At 39.2% G+C, this 21,343-nt stretch overlaps 2 protein-coding genes across 10 annotated transcripts in view; one reads left to right on the forward strand and one right to left on the reverse strand.

Moving 5' to 3' along the window:
* CCSER1 (coiled-coil serine rich protein 1) overlaps positions 1–13,656 on the reverse strand; it is a 1,251,132-nt gene extending 1,237,476 nt beyond the window's left edge. For all 9 annotated transcript variants that reach the window (XM_067736957.1, XM_067736956.1, XM_067736955.1 and 6 more), the window contains exon 1: positions 13,519–13,656. The gene's annotated coding sequence lies outside the window, so the exon portion shown is untranslated. The remainder of the gene's footprint in view (positions 1–13,518) is intronic.
* LOC137223056 (uncharacterized) overlaps positions 1–20,798 on the forward strand; it is a 39,385-nt gene extending 18,587 nt beyond the window's left edge. Inside the window, exons 2-7 of the mRNA XM_067734652.1 lie at positions 2,463–2,543; positions 10,853–10,975; positions 12,688–13,797; positions 17,835–18,068; positions 18,450–18,506; positions 20,116–20,798. Coding sequence (XP_067590753.1) covers positions 2,463–2,543; positions 10,853–10,975; positions 12,688–13,797; positions 17,835–17,900 — 1,380 coding nt within the window. The 3' untranslated portion in view covers positions 17,901–18,068; positions 18,450–18,506; positions 20,116–20,798. The remainder of the gene's footprint in view (positions 1–2,462; positions 2,544–10,852; positions 10,976–12,687; positions 13,798–17,834; positions 18,069–18,449; positions 18,507–20,115) is intronic.
* The last annotated feature ends 545 nt before the right edge of the window (positions 20,799–21,343 follow it).

Here is a 21,343-nt window from a genome sequence, read left to right on the forward strand (position 1 = left end):
CTTGTGATTGGTCTGTTCATATTTTCTGTTTCTTCCTGGTTCAGTCTTGGAAGGTTACACCTTTCTAAGAATTTGTCCATTTCTTCCAGGTTGTCCATTTTATTGGCACAGAGTTGCTTGTAGTAGTCTCTTAGGATGCTTTGTATTTCTGCCGTGTCTGTTGTAACTTCTCTTTTTTCATTTCTAATATTATTGATTTGAGTCCTCTCCCTCTTTTTCTTGGTGAGTCTGGCTAATGGTTTATCAACTTTGTTTATCTTCTCAAAAACCAGCTTTTAGTTTTATTGATCTTTGTTATTGTTTTCTTTGTTTCTATTTCACTTATTTCTGCTCTGATCTTTATGATTTCTTTCCTTCTGCTAACTCTGGGTTTTGTTTGTTCTTCTTTCTCTAATTCCTTTAGGTGTAAGGTTAGATTGTTTATTTGAGATTTTTCTGGCTTCCTGGGGTCAGCTTGTATAGCTATAAACTTTGCTCTTAAAACTGCTTTTGCTGCATCCCACAGGTTTTGGATCGTTTTGTTTTCATTATCATTTGTCTCTGGATATTTTTTCATTTCCTCTTTGATTTCTTCAGTGATCTCTTGGTTATTTAGTAACGTATTGTTTAGCCTCCATGTGTTTGTGTTTCTTTCCCTGTAATTGATTTCTAATCTCATAGCATTGTCGTCAGAAAAGATACTTGATATGATTTCAATTTTCTTAAATGTACTGAGGCTTGATCTGTGACCCAAGATGTGATCTATCCTGGAGAATGTTCTGTGCACACTTGGAATAAAGTGTAATCTGCTGTTTTTGGATGGAATGTCCTATAAATATCAATTAAATCTATCTGGCCTATTTTGTCATTTAAAGCTTGTGTTTCCTTATTAATTTTGTTTGGATGATCTGTCCATTGGTGTAAGTGAGGTGTTAAAGTCCCCCACTATTGTTGTGTTACTGTCAATTTCCTCTTTTATAGCTGTTAGCAGTTGCCTTATGTATTGAGGAGCTACTATGTTGGGTGCATATATATTTATAATTGTTATATCTTCTTCTCGGATTGATCCCTTGATCATTACGTAGTGTCCTTCCTTGTCTCTTGTAACATTCTTTATTTTAAAGTCTATTTTATCTGATATGAGTATTGCTACTCCAGCTTTCTTCTGATTTCCATTTGCATGGAATATCTTTTCCCATCCCCTCACTTTCAGTCTGTATGTGTCCCTACGTCTGAAGTGGGTCTCTTGTAGACAGCATATATATGGGTCTTGCTTTTGTATCCATTCAGCGATCCTGTGTCTTTTGGTTGGAGCATTTAATCCACTCACATTTAAGGTAATTATCAATATGTATGCTCCTATGACCATTTTCTTAATTGTCTTGGGTTTGTTTTTGTAGGTCCTTTTCTTCTCTGTGTTTCCCACTTAGAGAAGTTCCTTTATCATTTGTTGCAGAACTGGTTTCGTGGTGCTGAATTCTCTTAGCTTTTGCTTGTCTATAAAGCGTTTGATTTCTCCATCGAATCTGAACGAGATCCTTGCCGGGTAGAGTAATCTTGGTTGTAGGTTCTTCCCTTTCATCACTTTAAGTATATCATGCCACTCCCTTCTGGCTTGTAGTTTCTGCTGAGAAATCAGCTGTTAGCCTTATGGGAGTTCCTTTCCATGTTATTTGTCATTTTTCCCTTGCTGCTTTCAATAATTTTTCTTTGTCTTTAATTTTTGCCAATTTGATTACTATGTGTCTCGGTGTGTTTCTTCTTGGGTTTATCCTGTATGGGACTCTCTGTGCTTCCTGGATTTGGGTGGCTATTTCCTTTCCCATGTTAGGGAAGTTTTAGACTATAATGTCTTCAAATATTTTCTTGGGTCCTTTCTCTCTCTCTCCTCCTTCTGGAACCCCTATAATGCGAATGTTGTTGTGTTTAATGTTGTCCCAGAGGTCTCTTAGGCTGTCTTCATTTCTTTTCATTCTTTTTTCTTTATTCTGTTCCACAGCACTGAATTCCACCATTCTCTCTTCCAGGTCACTTATCCATTCTTCTGCCTCAGTTATTCTGCTATTGACTCCTTCTAGTTTAGTTTTCATTTCAGTTACTGTATTGTTCATCTCTGTTTATTTGTTCTTTAATTCTTCTAGGTCTTTCTTAAACATTTCTTTCATCTTCTCGATCTTTGCCTCCATTCTTTCTCCGAGGTCCTGGATCATCTTCACTATCATTACTCTGAATTCTTTTTCTGGAAGACTGCCTATCTCCATTTCATTTAGTTGTTTCTCTGGGGTTTTACCTTGTTCCTTCATCTGGTACATAGCCTTATGCCTTTTCATCTTGTCTATCTTTCTGTGAATGTGGTTTTTGTTCCACAGGCTGCAAGGTTGTACTTCTTCTTACTTCTGCTGTCTGCCCTCTGGTTTGGATCCTGGTTCTTCATTTAATAGATTTCTATATTGGTCAAGTTACTTAACTTCTCTGTGCTTCAGTTTCTTGACCTGGTCCGATATGCTGAAGAACAGCAGGATCTGGCACTCTTGTCCATAAGCACTTTTCAGCGAGCGCTGAAGGTAAATAATAATAGTGAGTAGGCAAATAGCTGCAACCGAACCATAGTTTTTACAGGAGTGTTTCATCTCTAGTATTATTAGAAAATGACCAGCAATTGGGAGATTGGGATTGACATATATACACTAATATGTATAAAATGGATAACTTATAAGAACCTGCTGTATAAAAAAAAATAAAATTTTAAAATTTTAAAAAAAGAAAATGACTAGCAATTTTTAATCTCTAAAATTAATGATGATATTATTTGGCATAATTCTAAATACTTAGTAAAAAAAGTATTAGTTTTCCAAACTGAGTTTAGTTAAGATGGTTTTAGAAAACTTTTGCTTTATTCATTTTTTAGCACTTTTTAAAATTCCTTCTTCTACATCTAAGTTATTCTGACTCCATATTTTTCTCTGAGTTATATAACTAGCTTTGCCAAGGGGTAAAAATCACTAAAATATATAGCTTTTCTTTTTATGTTTCATAATTGAAACATTCCTGCTGGCAATAGGTACAAGAAAAAAATCAAAACAGGAAAGAGAAACAGCATGATGTACAGGATAGATAGTAGTTATACTTCAAAAATGTGAAAAGCAGAATTATAAAGTGAAAATATCCCCCAGGAAAGGGCCCCACAACCATTTTCTATGGTTCATGCACTTGAAATACAGGGAATTTCTGACCAAAAGGAAAACTGTGGTACCTAAACTATTCTTGCACTGTCCCAATAAGGGAAGATATAGTCAGGTACACAATTTACCTACATCATGTAAAAGTGATCAGTAAGTCAATATCACACCAGTGGCAGGATGACTTCCATGTAAACAAAAGTTTTTCTATGATGACATTATCACTTATTGCCACACTGAACATTCAGAGCAATGAAATGTGTGATCGCAAGTTCCAGAAGCCTTAGAAAATGAATATGGAGTGAATGTTCAGGATGCTTGTTTGAGGACATGACAAACCAGACAGTCCTTTGGCCCCCAATCTCCATATCAGCCTATGCTACTTTCCTTAAACCTTACTATCCCCTAACGCCCATGGTATGTATGCCATAGTTCCTCCATTCCTTTCATTTTTTTCAAGACTTTTGGCCATTTTAGATTACTTGGTTCCAAGTTAAGAACACATGTTCAGTCCATGAAAAAGCCATGGAGGGCAGTATTCAAAGTGAGCCTAGATGTGGTTAGCACTGGGAACAGTTCACACAAGATGTACAATATTCAAGTCACTCTTAAGCAGTATTCATTCATTTATCAATTACTGAGCATCTTCACATCACAGAGTTAGATGAGCTGTTTGAAAAAGAGAATAAAGCACAGAACACCTGCCCTCATTAAGTTCACAATCCAGTGGGCATGAAGCACAAACAAGCAGTGAATTATGATACTTTAAAGGGAGATTTGATAATGATATATACACAGGCTGTTACTGACACTCAGAATAGGCTTCTTACATAGGGTTGAGGTAAGCATCCTTGAATTTTACATTTGAATTGAGCCTTGAAGGACCCACTGGAATAAACCAAATGATGGAAGGTTAGTCATTCCAAGTGAATGATGCAGCATCTGCAATGTCAGGCTCTATGATCAGCAGAAACAAAAACAACAAAGTATTTTGCACAGTTTTGCAAGAGAGGATTTTGGCAAGAGTCTAGTACCCTGGATAGCTCCCTTGCCTCAAAGGTGACTGGACAGACTGAGGTCTAGCAGATTGGAAGGGGGGCTGGAGGATCTCCAGAACTTCAAATTCACCAATCTATCCTATATTCAAATTAAAACTCTTTGGCTTTTAAGATACATCATCGAATCATTTCCTGCGTTAGACTTCTGGGGCTACATTTTGTGTGTCATCATCCAGTGAACCTGATGCTCCTCAGAAATATCCCGGGAGGCAATTCCTTCCTACTCTTCACTAGATAGTTAATGCTATACTGTCTTTATCCCTTCAGTGTTTTGAGCAGCACTTGGACCTGGCACCGTCACGATTTCCCCCTGGAATGCTTCATATTATACTCTCCCTCTGATCAACTTAGACCCTCCCACTGCAGGGCCCTTGATTCTTTCAAAAGGTTGACTGGTGTTGTTGAAGAAGATATCTCCCAATACCACCATATTTACCTCTTGAGGTACACTGCAGGAACTATCCCTCAAAGTTAATTTTAACCATAATGTTGCTATAAGTTTATACGTTTGCTGTGTACAAATCTGTAATGATTTTTTGATGGCCCTGTTTAGTAATCTATACTTTATGTTTAAAATTACTGCTATAAGAGGTACGCTCTAACTTTTAAGTAACTCACTTATTAGTGAATATGTTTAGTTTTCTTGGGTCTGTTTGCACATGAATATAGTATTAAAAATTGAAAACAAAGTCAAATAACTATTCTTGAGCTATCTGCCCAGTAGGTAACATTCCTTTGAAAGTTTAGGAATCCTGGTGTACAGACCCATTGGTTTTGTTATCAATAAGATATTTTGAAACTTTACCTGAAGTAAGTTACTCTTAGTCTGCATTTCTAATACTGAATTTGAGTTTTATTTAGAGGTATGGTTTAGAGGTATGTTTTTCCTTTTCTTAACCTTCTCATCTGATGTCTTTTCCCTTTCAAGCTTTTCCTGGATGTCCTAAAGAATACTGTATCTTAGAAAAGAGTACTCATGAAACACATTTCATATATTCTGGCTTAAGGACTTAATGTTCTGGTAATCTGTCTACCTATAAATAACAAAAAACAATCAAACAAAAATACTTGAGGAAGAATTGCCTAGAATGTCAAAGCCTACATCTGCATTTATTTGTGTCATGTTTTTACACTTGTTTTGATTTTATTTGTAATCCTTACATAGGTTTGTGATATATCATTTGCTGCTACTGCCAAAACCAAACAAAAAAGCCAAATATACAACAATAACAACTCACTAACAGAATCACAGTATTTAACTTTGCAGGAAAGAGTTCATTGCAGTGAACAGGTACACAAGAAATATGACATGCCAGTCTGAATTTGGTTGATGAGGAAGGTGTATCATTAAGACTCCCAGAAAAGTTGAACTAAGGTAGTATACCTGGATTAACAAACACGTCCTGAACAAAGGAATACCTCTAGGTTTCATTAACAAATGGGGAAAATCAGAGAAGGCATCACACAGTCTGAAGTATGTTTCTTCAGCTGTTTGACTTTCCAAACATGTCATATTCAAATAAGGTTACACAAGAGAATGGAGAAGAGCCAGATCATCTTGAAATAAACAAGTGACTTAGAATAAGAGAACAGGCAAACACTAAAGAATCAAACCAGACATGGAATAATCTGTATTCCGTTCACGTGGATTAAGCTGTTAAGGAGCCACAGGAACCATAGGAGGTACACTCTTCTTGAAACAGACTGACTTATTCATAATAAGCATTTACAAAACGTCTGCTGTCAATGATGATGAATGAGGTAGCTCTATAGTGGGACACAGCCAGATAAGGGAAGATAACATGTAGCAAAATGAGGCAGTCTGGTGATGGTCAGAACCTGGAACTAGACTTGCCCTGTAGTATGAAAAGCACTTTACAACCCCAGCTGAAAGTACTTCCAGAAAGTCCAACCAACCTGTGTATCTGGGGGTGGGGCAATATGCCGTAAGTGTCTGGCGTCATGGAGGGCCAAGAGTGGGCCCTGGAAATGAAGCACACCTCTAAGAGCTGGAAATGACAGCCAGGAAAGTAATTACTAGGGCAGCCGGGGGGGAATCTGCTGGCAGATGAAAAGGGCGCAGGAAGTGCGGTGGTTTAGAAGCATGATCCAAGTCCTTAAAGAAATAAAGAAGGCTCTGTCAGAAGAAAAGAAAGGCCTTGCTCAAATGCTATGAGAAATGGTGATATCGAGTAAGTTATCAAGAGGCAGGAGAAAACATTAGGTGAGAAATCAGTTTCGGTTATTAGAGGCATTACTGTAAATACATTATAACATTAGAGCTGGACAGCAAGGGTGGCTTGATGTTAAGTCCCAACGTGTTGGGCGAGAAGTCAGTCAATCTTCCTCTACACAGAAGGATTGGTCCTAAATCAGGGGCATGGCTAAGGTTCCAGTTAATGATTAAACGATTCCAGCAACAGAGAACAGGTTCTGACAAAATCTACAAAACCTCTCACCTAAGAGACACACTCAGTGAAACACCAATTTTTTTCCTTTTGATATTAGGCATCTACTTTTATTCATGTTATTGACTGATTTAAACACATTATGAACTATATAACTTTGTCCGTTAGTCTAGCAGAGGGCTTCAGAATAACCAAATTTAACTGTCCGTGGACTTCTACAGAATTAGAATACTTAAATATTTTTAAATATGCCCTTTGCTTCAAACATTTGAACATTGACTAAACCCACATTTAAATAAATAAGTTGAAGATTAAAAGCCAAAAGAAACTAAACTGATGTGATCATGTAATTTTTTTTTTCTCATGGGAGACAGTTGAATTAACAGACTGCACCTAAGGTCAACTTTGCTTGAGCAAGGTTCTCAAAGCTTTGTGTGATCTTTTCCAGAAGATAAGCTGCATATCTCCAAATATGAAGAATATCTAATACCTTAATATTCTCTGCATAAAGGCACTCATTCTTTTTTTGTGGGGGGGGGCGCGGTACGCGGGCCTCTCACTGTTGTGGCCTCTCCCGTTGCGGAGCACAGGCTCCGGACGCGCAGGCTCAGCGGCCATGGCTCATGGGCCCAGCCGCTCCGCGGCATGTGGGATCTTCCCGGACCGGGGCACGAACCCGTGTCCCCTGCATCGGCAGGGGGACTCTCAACCACTGCGCCACCAGGGAAGCCCAGCACTCATTCTTAAAATTATACTTGGTTACATCTTAAATTTCCACTAATAAGTTGGGAGATTCTGACCAGCTGGGGTAAAAGAATTGTGATTGAGTGGCACTGAGGGTAAAAAATATCAGTACTGAAAAGAACAATAAGAAGACGGGAGCATCACCCTTACAAGTCCTCCATCACTTCTTCCAATCACCCAAAAAGCAACAACAGCACTGCTGAAGATAGTGGCAACACGGTGAATACTGCACAGATATTGCTGGGCCCTGAGTCAAATCAGGAATAAGAAGAAAATACACTCCTTCACGTTTTCTGTCCACTGGTTTCATAATTTCTTCATCATTGTAAAAAAGAAAAAAATCAATGTTTGGTGTCGGTAGCTTTGGCAGAGCACAGAACAGAGTGTCAGTTTCCTCATCTCTAAAATACACACAAAACTTTATAATGTTAAGAGAATTGCATGGCATAACATATATAAAGTGCTTAACATGGAAGACATGTTCAGCACATTACAGCCATTGCTGCTGTTGTTAATAAACATCTCATAATTTGCAAAATATAAAGGAAAACAACGCCCGTGTTTACATATATTCTAGGACTCCCTTTATTTTAAAATACTTTTTAAAGTGTCAGTCTTTGGAAAAACATAAAATACCCTTAGAACGAAGGCAGACAGTTATTCAACCGATATTTATTTATGTGCTGGCCACCGTTAAATCCTGATGATTCTGAACCAATCACACAAATACACATAAAATTAAACTGCAATGAGTACCACAAGGTAGAAGAACATGGAACTAAAACAATATATAATAGGGCAACTAATGTAGCAAAGGAGGCCAAGGAAGGTTTCCTTAGAGAAGGGATGATTGAGCTCATATCTGAAAGGCAGGGGTTGGGGGAGTGGAGGGGGGAGGGAGGATGAAGTGAGGGACAAGGATACTAAGAGAGAAACAGGATTTGAACACATTATCTTTAATCTTGAAGGATGTACAGATGTGGTCTAAAATTTATTTTAGTAGTAAGAACATCTGAGAGAACATTCCACACTGGTGAAGCTATTGTTGAGCAGCTAAAATAACTGTAGTCTTACCCAGAGAAGATGATTATAAATGCCAAGACGAAAAATATCACATGAGTCAACAAAACTAAACAAAGAACGGTCAACCTTTGTACACTGTGCATATTTTTTGCCTTATAAATGACTACCAATAAGGTCAGTCTGAGGTCATTACTGTCCAGTTAAATTCCACACTTATGTATTGCTTCCCCAATCAACAACAAACATGTGCACAGGAATTAGAAAGTCGTTTTTGTTTTTGTTTTTAATTAAGATGTAATTCTTCTGATGGAGAATGTAATGTTTTCTAGGTCTAAATAGTTAAAGCTTAGTTATCTCTACCAGTTGAGGAAAGTATTTAGATACAAAATAGGTAGAAAACACAGTCTTCAAGTTTCACTATAAGATATTCGAGGTCAGTGGTTCTCAAACTTTAGAGTGTGTGAGAATCATGTCGGGGACCCCAGCGCAGAGTTTCTGGTTCAGTCATCCAGTGGAATTGCATTTTAACGAGTTCACTGGTGCTACCGCTCACGGAACCGCATTTTGAGAACTACTGCCCTAGGTTAAGAATTTGCCATTAGGTAACAAAAATGTTTCCTTATAAATGACGTTTAGATTTTATTTAAGATCAGAACACAGTTACAGTGTTCAAATATTTTAATAAGTTTAATTAAAATTTCAAAATTGTTAGTACAGTGTAAATAACACAAAACAAAAAAGTACATTTTAAGTTAATCTAAATATAGGGCCAGGAATTTGGCCAAACAACAAACTTTATCTGTCAAAGACCTAAGCAGAAATGATTTTTTTTTATTGTAATACCACAGATCCTAGTAAACATTTTCAACCACCACTTTTTTTTTTTTTGCCATTTTGTTTAGCCCACATATGAAAACAGCTTAAAATGAAATACAGTCATTTTAAAGTGAGAACTGATAGCAATATGCTGGTACTGTATCAACTGCAGCTTAGATTGGTCAGCTTTACAGTTTTATAGTTAGTTTAAGCTATATATTGAAGTATGTTTCTTTCGTTAGTGTCTTTCATCAATCTCATCTTTTCTCACTGCTTCTCCCACCGCAGACTTCATGTTTTATTGTTAACTGACACTCTCGCATAGTGAAGATAATATTGCTGATAGAAGCATACGTCCTCAATATAAAGCAAATAGATTTTGTCACTATCCAGTAAGGAAATCACACAGAAGCTGTCAGTCATATAGTAGGAGAGATTATCAAAGTGATACACCTGTGACATATAGTCCAAAACCAAACTCAAAAGAGACCAATTAACAGATACACTGGTCTGTACTTTGACTACATTGGAAATCATCCCATTCCTGCATGAATATGAAATAGGTGATTTAATAGGATTTTCACTTCTGTAATAACTCCTATCTATTCACTGTTGACAAAATATATATGCAAATCTTTTAATTCAACTAATCTGAAAGTAATTCTACTCTGTTATTTATTGAAAGTGATATCTAATATTTGTACTATTTCCTTATTGTCACCATAACATACTTCTCAGGTGTCATATTGAATAGACAGGCCCAATGTCAATTCCGATCTTTCCCCTTGTGGTCTTAAAATGGGGAAATGCATTTTAAACAGTTTTGTGTTTACTTTTATATATATATATATAAACAAATATATATACAAAAAGCAAATAACTAAGTTCAAAATGCTCAGAGACAGAGCATGCTCTTATTAGTAATACAATCTATTTACTAGAAGACAATTAAAACATCTTTAAAACTGTCACTACAATTCTAAAATTGTTCCCCATAGGCCCTATATCATAGCTATATATTCATGGAAAATAATGTAAAGATAGATTAACTATTATGCAGATGCATTCTAATAACTTTAAAATAAAAATATTATAGAAAGTATATTAATGAGTTACACATTTTATATGAATAAAATATTAAGCATTCAATGACTGCTCACTATGAATACAGTCGTTCTTTTACATACCTCATACTCTTTCCTTTAGAGCAAATCTAAGGAGAATTGGCTAAGGATGTAACTCAAACACCTCACTTCATGTACATGCCACCTTGTTATTAATACGAAATGCAATACTTTAGTGTGATGTGATATATTTAAATATTTAGAGTAATTATTCTTTATAAATGCATATAAAGCACATTTTTCATTAAAAGGCAAGATAAACTCAAAAATTTGTCTTCTTAGGTACAGAAATATTGACAATTCCAAGAATGCAGCATACAGAATGTTGTTCATCAAAAAAAAGACTCACCTGCACTTTGCACAACAAATTCAACCACTTTGCAATATCAAAATCTATTTCAAAACAAACTTTCAAAACAAAACTGTCTTAAATCTTATGTTCTTTTCTACAATTCCAGGAGACTTACATCTTATACCTTATATTCTCATCCACAAGCCACTAATCCTATTTATCCTTTAAGATCAAAACCAAGCAAGTCTTACCTACGCCGGAAGTCTTTTCAGACAAAATCCAGTATGAAATGTTATTGTCATGCTCTGAACTCCTGCAGTCTTCATTAGACATGCAACCTCTTATTGTCAAGGTTTGCTAACTTGGTTCAACCATGAGCATCAGATTTGCCCCAACTGGAGAGTAAGCTCCTGAAGGGCAGGAAGCAAGGAAGTCCTATGTACCTAGATAGTATCTTGCACATGACAGGCCCTTTATTATGAACACTATGTGATAAAATGCAATAAGGAGTTCAATATCTATAAAATGTAATATTTTTTCATTTTCTACTTCACAAGTTTGATATAAATTAACATTCTACAGTAAAAAATTCATTATTAAAATAATAAACAGTTGCTGATTCTCTAATGGTGTCAAAGAAGTATTCATAAATGTGACTTTTAATGACTGCAATAATATAATTCATCAAGCACATTTTAAAATTCCCCATTACTTCTACATTCCAGTGATTCAGGAAAGTGAAGGTAACAGCCCTCAGAGTGCGGCGCTCAGTTCAAGTTTTAATGTGATATATAAAAACTGCACATGCTCCAATGCTAAAAATGTATTTTAAACCAACATGAATCTAACCAAATCAAAATAACAAATCCTTAACACTGCTTTGTCTTCCAAATAAACAGGACTGTTAAAGGAAAGCTACTTTTGCACTGGAAAAAAACAACAGTTGGCATGTTTTGATCAAAATAAGGAGCTCCTTAATTAATACCAAATGAAGACAAATCACTCTGACAATAAGTTGGTCAGTCTACTTCTCTTTCTTCTCCGTGAAATTACTGAACCGGCGGTTGCAATATGGAATTTCAATGCTTTAAAAACACTGTACTTGGCAGGTGCTTAAAGACATCCCAATTTAAAATAATAAGGACACTGTCCTACTATCTCCGTCACAACCCCGTCATCGGTTCCATGAAAACACAGGTTGCTACTTCTAAGAACAAACATAAAGTTGCTAAAGCATAGTTGGCAGACACTGTCCTAAGGCATTTCCAAGCTTCAAGTCATGTCTTTGGAATTTTTGCCTGTCATAAAGCAAAAAGAAACCGAAACAAATTAATTATGTTGTAGACTAGATTAATAGTATTTTAGGTCTTTTCTTAATAGCTAGTTGTAATTCTCATCAGTAATAATCGATATAAACTCACTAGGTGTCTGCTTCTCTTTCTTCCCCAAGGCTTTCAATAAAACCATCTTTATGGTAAAATGTGTGCGCATTATTTTTAATAGCCTTTCTTAGGGGTAGAAATGGAGGATATGCGTTACATATCACTGTGAAGGTATCCAACTGTAAAGATATTAGAAATGAAAGCTGTTGAAACCAAGTAGGTACTTTCTACCTGTAGGTGTTGTTACTGGTGGCCTGAAGAGGTAGGAGGAGTGTAGAATAAGTACATACAAACATTAAAGGGCAAGAGATAGGTAACTTCTAAGAAGCATTTTTTTTCTACCTGTAAAATGACAAGTGATTTTCTGACTTCCTTCACCTCATATTCAATGCCCCACGATGGGGAGGGGAAATGGAAAGCAGAATTGCTTCTAATTCTGAGAAAGAAAAGGGGAGACATGGGAGAGAGGAACAGAGAGAGAGAGAGGAGGAGAGAGGGCGAGAGAGAAGCTCAGGAACCACGGAAGGAAACCCGCAGAAATTTCACAACTCTGCCATAAATAGCCTTTCTTCTCACTCTGGATACCTCGTCCTCTACATCAGCAAGGCTCAGCCTCCACGCGCAGGGCAGCACCATTCACAAATCCCTCCGTCACCCCATCTCGCACACCTGCCCCTGATAGCACTGCTTGTACGAGTCCTGGGACACATGCCAAAAAGTGGCGGGAGGCGGAGCAAGGGGACACCTGCGGTTTCAGATCGGGACTGATTTCCTTTCCCGGGGAACCAACGCTTTGATTAGTCAGGAGCGCGAACGCACACACACACACACACACACACAGACACCCCTCCCTGGAGCCCTTGACACGCCACCACAAAGCAATTTGTTCACGCTAAGTCGCTGCTGTTCCTGCCGCCGCTGGGGAGCGTCTGACCCCCAACCCAGGAAGCCAGCGCCGGAGAACGAGCGGGTGGAGGAGAGAGGACGTCCAGGCTCGGGCACTGCGGCTCCCCGCCCCCTCCTTCCTCTTCCCCCTCCCACGCCCCCGCCCCCGCCCGCGCGCCCGCAGCCCCCGGCGTCAGCGCTGCCCGGCCGCCCCTACCTGCGGGACGCGAGCGGCGAGGGAGGGGAGCGGCCACCAGCCTGCGCCAACTCTTGCCTTCTCGGCCGGCCGCGCTCCGCATCGCCCCGGAGTGGCGGCCGCGGCCGCGGGGAGCCGAGCGCTCAAGAGCGCGGAGGAAAAGGCCACGCAGCACGCGGGGAGTCGCGCGCCGGCGGAGAAGCGAGCCCGTCCGCCTCCCTCCCTCCCCGCCCGCGAGGCCAGGTCTCCGCGCCGCGCACGCCGGGCCCACGGCCGGCGCCCCTGGCCTGCGCGCGGGCTGCTCCGGGGCGGCCCGGTCACAGCTCGGCCAGCCGCCGGGCGGTCCTCCCGCGTCCGCCTGAGGCCAGCGCCAGTGTCGCGGCGACGCGAAGCGCGACCCTCCGGGCGCGGGGGCACCGGGGGCGTTACTACCTGGAGGGCTCCGCGGCGCTTGTTAGGCTTCTCCCGGGCACGCGGGGATTTCTGTCTTCGGAGCACGGGGGTTGTCCTTCCTGGCCCCCCTCCTCTGCCCTCCCTCCCTTGCCTTGGCCGTTGGGCTCCTTCTCTCCACTCCCAGTTGAACAGAGTCGAGCTGCGTTATTTAATAATCCTCCTGCTGCTCTGCCTGAGCCACCGCTTCCCAGGCAGTCATGTTGTGGAGAGAGGGAGAGAGCGAGAGGCGGATTGGCAGTCGGTCGGCGACTGTTCGTGGTGAGAGAGGGAAGAGCGGAGCAAGAGGAGGGCAGGGGAGGGACGTGGGGAGGCGCTTCCAAGTGTGTGAGTGCGCGGAGTGCGACTGAGTGGGGGACAACGGAGCCACCTCCCGGCTAGGCCGCGCTCCCAGACTGTAAGGAGGGCGGTGGCGAGCGCAGCTTTTATAGGAGCGGAGCGGGGGAGGAGTTAAACTGGGGCGGAGGGAGGGGTTAAACTGGGGCGGGGCGTGGATGGCTCCGAGGACGGCGCTCGGCCAACTGAGGCCGCGGGTTGCCACGCACGCATACTCTTGCTTTTAACGCGCGCACACCCACTGCTGGCCCGTTGCTGAGTTTTCATTTTAGGGGAAGCCGCATCCTGTCGTGCTGACTTGCCTTTGCACTCAGCCCATCCTCATGAGTGCGTCGAGTCCAAGTGCATTGGCAGGTCAAAAGTGTTAGAGAGGGAGAATCTGAAGCTCTGCGAAGGGGCCCCGGTAATGCTGAAAATGCACTGTATCTTTTCTCTCCAAACCACCGATGCTATTTTCTTTCTCTTCCACCTCTCAGGGAGAAAACCGTGAGGCGTCCTCCTCTTTTCCTTCTCACCCAGGCTATTCACATCCTGACACATCTCTTACCTCAAAGGCAAGAAACCTGGCTTCCTTCCTCTTAACAGATGACACCTCCCAACAAATATTTACAGCACTCAGTTCTTCTGTAGGATAATGGAAGCATTGGGACTGTGGCCTGGAGTGGAACTTGTGTTCCTGCACATAAGGTCCTCAACAACACAGGGATTACAAACAGAACCAGTTACCATTTTGACATCATTTGACTGATGGCCCTCTAGAGATATTTTGCCAGTTTAGTGGTGGAGAAGACTTCTGATGCACGGTGCTGTTGCTTACCTAGTTTATTTTCCCTTGGTCCTTCCTCCTATTGCACTGCCTCATTTCCGTTTAGATTTGCCCTGGGTCCTGAACTCTCCCATTCATCCCCTTCTTTATCTCCACTCCTGTATATTTATGTCTTTAGCAGGCAATAAAGCAGATGGAGTGCATTTAACTCTGTGTGTGTGTGTTGGAAACATTTTTTAACCAATTTTGGTGGCTTGTAGGACCATTTCTAGATAGAAAATACATCCCCAGTGCTAAGTTTGGGCACCTGACATTACCTCCCTTACCCTCTAAATAGCCTCCTGCCCAGATTGTAGGGTCTTTGTGATCTGATGCACTACTGTATTGGCAAACAGCTTCCAGGAATCAAGCAATCTATGCTTCTTTCAAGTTTGTGTGTGTGTGTGTGTGTGTATGTGTGTGTGCGTTCTAAATAATCTGGTCATAGTCTGACTTCTGAAATGTAAATATATTGAGTGTAAAGGCAAGGTGTACTTTTTGAATGAGTATTAGGGGTCGATGTGGATTTTGGTATGGGGACAACCCTGCTTTGGGGTGACAACTGTGGAAAACTTTTTTTTCATAAACGTGACAAAAGGAAATTAGAACATCTAGGAGGCTAGGGCTGGCAACTCAGTTATTGTGTCTTCTCTCTTTATTAGTAGCTATATCCACTGCTATGTCCTCAGGCTTTTGGTGTATGCCAGCTCGTAATATGTTCTCCATATATTTTACCTTTACCGTCAATTTTCTTTTGCCCTAATTCTTCCATGTCTCATACAAAGAGTTTAGAATCCATTAAAAGTGGCTTAAGTATATAATCAAAAAAGGGCAGCAAAGTTGGGACCAGTGGACAAATATATCAATAACATAAAAATACAGGACATGATAGCTCCCTTGATCAAGCATTGTTAAATGGATATACTAACAAAGGTTGTTGAGATTCAATGTGTGTAGGCCCTGTGAAAAAGCTATTACCATTTCTTCAGTTTTGTAGATCAGGAAAGTCAGGTTTGGGGAGGATAGGTAGTTAACATTAGGTCTCGTACAAATTAAGTGGTGCAGGGTTTCCCTGGTGGCGCAGTGGTTGGGAGTCCGCCTGCCGATGCAGGGGACGCGGGTTCGTGCCCCGGTCCGGGAGGATCCCACATGCCGTTGAGCGGCCGGGCCCGTGGGCCATGGCTGTTGAGCCTGCGCGTCCGGAGCCTGTGCTACGCAACAGGAGAGGCCACAACAGTGAGAGGCCCGTATACCGGTAAAAAAAAAAAAAAATGCAAAGAACAAATTAAGTGGTGCACCTGGAATTCAACCGAAGCCTGCCTTACACTACTGTCCATACTCCCTCCCATTCAGACCACCTGGCTTAGTTGAGAGTCTTAACAGTTTCTTTATAGCTTTCAATAATTATGGAGTAAGCTGATCTACAACCCCTCAGCATTTTCCTTCTACTTCCCTCTTTTCTCTAATGCAAGAACGGTTTACAAAACTGTCCACCATTTTAGGGTTAAGTAAGGATTTAAAAAGCCCTTACTACTTGGATTTATAGATGAAAAAAGTCAGGAAACTCTTCCCTGAAGTCCTTACTAAAGGAATCCTGCTATCACTGCAAAATGAAATTTTGTTAGAAGACATATTCCTGATCTGAACTTTGAACCTAGCAAATAAATATGTAGTTTATTTAAGAGCTATAAATAGGCATTTAAGAAAAAAGTTTTTCACCTTTAAGGAGGATGCTCAATCATATTGGCAAGTTTTTGGTGTTTTTATTGTCCCAGTTCTCTATTTAATTGTCACCAATAATGGTAATTTAATAATGACTCTATATTACACAGTTCAGAATTATACATTGGACCAGATATTTCAAGGGCACTTTTGGTAACCACAACTGATTGTAATTTTCACACTCAATTGCATTCATAATTAGTGAGAACCATGAAAATCTGTCAATTGCCTTTATTCATTAAGGTATTAAGTAAAGCCAACATTCCTTCCTTAATTTTATAACAATTTTGCTTGCCAAATAAAGGCCAGAATTCATACACACTGGACCAATAAGCCATATGAGAATATATAACCTAAAATACACTTTTGAAAAGTTGATTCATTTTAACTATTTCATATTTTTGGTTGAAAAAAAATCTGTACCAGAAACCCCATTTATAAATTATAATGAACAACATTTCAGAAGTTAAGTAAATGAATTATTCTCTTTTAAGATTGCTTAACGTTTCAAGTAGAATTTCCCACTTTGCTACATTTTCCTGATACAATTTGTGTTGTGATAGGAAAACAGAAAGTTAATGACTCTTTCCAGTTTGTTCATTTTCATCTCTTACGCTTGCTGCTGTTTGGTTCCAAGTGCATTTAACTGGCAACTTCAATGAAGATTTGGCATTGTACCATTTGATGAAAGCAGAAAAATTAGGTTGCCAATTACATATGTGCCCCTTATGTGCACTGAATTCCCACTGAACTGACGAGCCAAATTAGAAATTTTCAGTAGTGGTACCTAAAAAGTAAAATGAGTGCCTAGGGAAATAAGGGAGATAATTTTTCATTCCAACCCCTACTACTATCATAATAAAAGTCATAAGATGTTTTAGAAAATGAATTGACTTTAAAACATTTGCAAAACAATGTTTGTAGATGAAGTATCAGAAAAAAAATTTTAAGTTGCATTTTTTCTGTCCTAGTTATTTTATCATCCCTTGATTTAATTCATATTCTATCATGATTATCCAGTCAATATGAAGAAAGTTAAATGAAGACCACTTCTCCCTTTGCTTTATCCTAATAGTATAAAAGAAATGAAAAAAATTTTTTTTGAATATGGTATTAACATTTTGGATTTTTTCCATATTACTTAAAGGTAAAATATATTTTTGTGACAACTGTTGTAAAATTAAGGTGGCATTATGGGTACCTTATAGCAACAGGAGCCTCGAATGGAGATTGAGGCTGAAATTTGCACTGGATTCAAGATCAAGGACGGGTAAGAAAGTGAGGGACAGGAGAGAGGAGAAAAGAGAGGTAAAAAACTCTCTTAACTGGGGCAACCTGTCAGGTAGACAGAGCACTAGCAGAAAAAAATTAAGACAGAATTATTTTTCAGAAATCTGGTAATGACTCCTACACTTGGTAAATTGTCCTTTTGCAGCAGAAATTCTGCCCGGTGACAGAACAGCAGGATCCATCATTGCCCTTGCTCTGTGGAGGAAACTAAAAGGGCAAGCAGGTCAACTGCCCAGGATTTCAGAGAGGAATCCTCTCCAGAAGCTAAGCCCAGATGACTGGGTCAAAATACTCACTGCATGAGCTGTCTTTGATCTGGGAACTACACAGACACCAAGGATTCGTCCCATGGAGCAGATGCGGTAGCAAGACTATTAAGGTGAAAGCATGTCACTGTCCTTGTCACTGGGCTACCATATCCCAGGTTTAGAAATCGATCTAATTCTAAGCCCATGGGCTGAAGGGGTGGAAAGCAGAGGATGTGGAGAGGCGTCACTTACCCAGTAACTGAGGAAATCCTTAATTTCCAGAGGAGAATATCCAGTTTAGAGGGCTGAAAAAAGTTGAGGTGGCAGAAGGAGGGGAGAACTAATGTCAACACTGATGTTCTCTGAATTTATGTCTCTCTATTACTTAAGGGAGATAAACTGTATTTAAAATAATGTTTATCAACATAAAACCAAAGGAGTCTTTATAAGCAGATTCACCAGTAGCAACTTTTCCGTGTATATAATTTCCTTATCTTTGTTTCTATTTCCAGATGTGATCAATGAGGTCTTACAGAAAATGATCTCAGGATTTCTCATCTTCATATGAGGTAATTTTCATGTTTGAATACTTGTTTTGTTCTGACTGCAATATTTAAAAAAAATATTTAACCCAGTTAATGGTTCATTTGTTGATGTCTATGAGTTACATCTATCAAAGTGATTTTTTTCACTGGACATGTGAGTTCTTCTATCATGATTGTCCCTAGGCATCTATGCATTTGTAGGCATTTCATTAAAATAAATAGAACTTGACACATTTTTTAGAGAGATCATCAGTTAAATCGTCTCTAAAAATAGTATACTGATAAAATCTGAAACTGTAACAATAAATCATATAAATAGATCTAATTATAACAATAGAAGAACTATAACAAAATTGTAATAGTACTATTTAGATATATAGTAAAAATAGACAATGCTAATAAAATAATCTCAACCATATTAAACCGTTACTTAAGCAGGTTGGAAACTGGTCTTGACATCTGTCAATTTCTGTACTGGCAGTTTCACAAATGAGATGTCTTTTTAACAAAACATCACAGCAGGAGATACAGACATGTGAATTGTAATTAAAATGTGAAAAATGCATTTCCTAGCCTTTGTCACTTATATAAAGCTTCTCTTATGTTGTGAAATTCTACCCTTAGGAAGTTACACAAAGTGGAAATAATGTTTATTTTGCCAAATCTATACACTAGTGACCATAATTTTAACTTAAGTAATGAATGCATGTGCTATCATAAATTTAATTGTGGTTTCCTTATGTCTTGTTCACACAGTAATGAGATCAATTATTTTTTAATCATCCAAATGTAGAAGATGAAGAGGAGTAATTTGTATATTTCTATTCAGTCTAGATCTGCTAAGGACTAATATTATTGCTTTATATTTACTCAGCATTATATTCTGTATATAAAATTACATTGAATTTTATTCACTTTCTGGGAAAAAATAAACCTAAATGAGTGCTTAATTCTGTAATGAAAAAGTTGCCGAAATATTATATAATAGTTTTCCTGGTTTCATAGCATTTACATAAAATACAAACCAAAATATGCAACGTAGGAGATGTAACTATGGTTAATGCTACATATTGCTATATATTGAACAAGTGCTCAAGAAATCAGTGGTAGCATAAATCAAGTTAACAACATAGTTTAAACTTAAAATAACACATTAGCACTCAAATAGATCTTAGTTTTTATTTTCACTCTCCATAACATCTTGAATATTTTCTAGAAATTTAAAGTTAGCATGTGTTCTTGACATTTGTCATTATGGGACTTATATATCCAAACACATTCACATCCCTGACTTACCTTTGGTGCAGTGATGCTTTTCTTTGTACTGTTATCACTTACAAGTTTCCTTCAAATGTTAACATTTTAACAAACAAAATGGGTATTGAGATAGGAGTGAGTCATTAAACTAGTATGTAATTATATGTTTCAAATACAAAATATTCCATCTCATTTTTATGTACTTCTTACGGTACGACATTGAAACTGTTGTGATGGAGTGTTAAGGATTATGTCCCTTCCTCTTAAACCTGAGCAGACTTTTGTGACTGCCACCCCTAGAATATGGTGCAAGCGATGTTATGTAATTTCCTAGCCTAGGTCATAAAATTGCCATTTACTTTATCCTTGTTCCCAGGGACTGTTGCTCATAGAAGCTAATCACCTGCTGTACAGAAGCCATGCAAACTGTGGAAAGGCCCACATGGAGAGGAACTGATGCCTTATAACCCTCAGCACCAACTGACAGACTCCACATAAAACCAGCACCAATTTGCCAGCCATGTAAGTGAGCCATTTTGGTAATAGATCTCCAGCTCCATATCTATCTACTCCAGCCAGCCGTGTGGAGCAGAAACAAGCTGTATTAATTTTGATTGCTGCATACCAAATTACTGCAAACATAGTGGCTTCAAATAAGTAGCAATTTATTAGGTCACAGTTTTGCAGGCCAAAATTCTGGCAAGGTGTGGCTAGTTCTCTGCTTATTATCACAAGTCTGAAATCAAGGTGTTAGCCAGACTGAGCTCTCATCTAGGGGCTCTGCGGCACAAATCAGCTTCCCAGCTCTTTCTGGTTATTGACAGAATTCAGTTTCTTGCAGTTATACAGCTGAGATCTCTTTTTCTTTTACGTGTGCCTCCCTCCATCTTCAAGCCAGCAACAGCAGCTTATATCCTCATGCTTCAAATCTTTAACTTCTTCTGCCGACCAGAGGAAACACTCCCACTAGACTATAAGCCAATGGTGGGCCCATGACTTTATTTGCTTATCATATCAGGGCCTAGTAGAAGCAAAATAATGTGTCCTCAAGTGACACAAGGGGTGGTGCATATGACTGACATTTTATTCTCTTTATCATTTCCTGAAAATTATATGTCATGGTGAAGCTGTATTGTTCATTATTCCTTCAGGAGCCTTTGTTTTCCTCCATACCATTCTCAATCTTTCGTATGTTATCTTTCTTCTGACTTGACTTTAAAAATGAAGGTTGCAGGCTTCACCGTAGCCACTCAACCAAGTACTGTTCAGTCATATGAAGCAGTGTGGTGAGCTCTGATGCAACACCACAGCAGGTTGTCTTAGTCGGTTCAGCTGTTGTAATAAAATACAATAGACTAGGTGGCTTATAAACAACAGGAATTTATTGCTCATAGTTCTGGAGACTGGGAAGTCCAAGATCAAGGGACCAGTATAGTCATGTTCTGGTGAGAGGTCTCTTCCTGATTCATAATCAGTGCCTTCTAACTGTATCCTCCCATGATGGAAGCAGCAAGGGATTTCTGTGGAGTCTCCTTTATAAGAACACTAATTTCATTCATGAGGATGGACCCTCATGACCTAAGCACCTCCAAAACCCCAACTCC

This window comes from Pseudorca crassidens, chromosome 4 (assembly GCF_039906515.1).
Source record: "Pseudorca crassidens isolate mPseCra1 chromosome 4, mPseCra1.hap1, whole genome shotgun sequence".
Lineage (NCBI taxonomy): Eukaryota > Metazoa > Chordata > Mammalia > Artiodactyla > Delphinidae > Pseudorca > Pseudorca crassidens.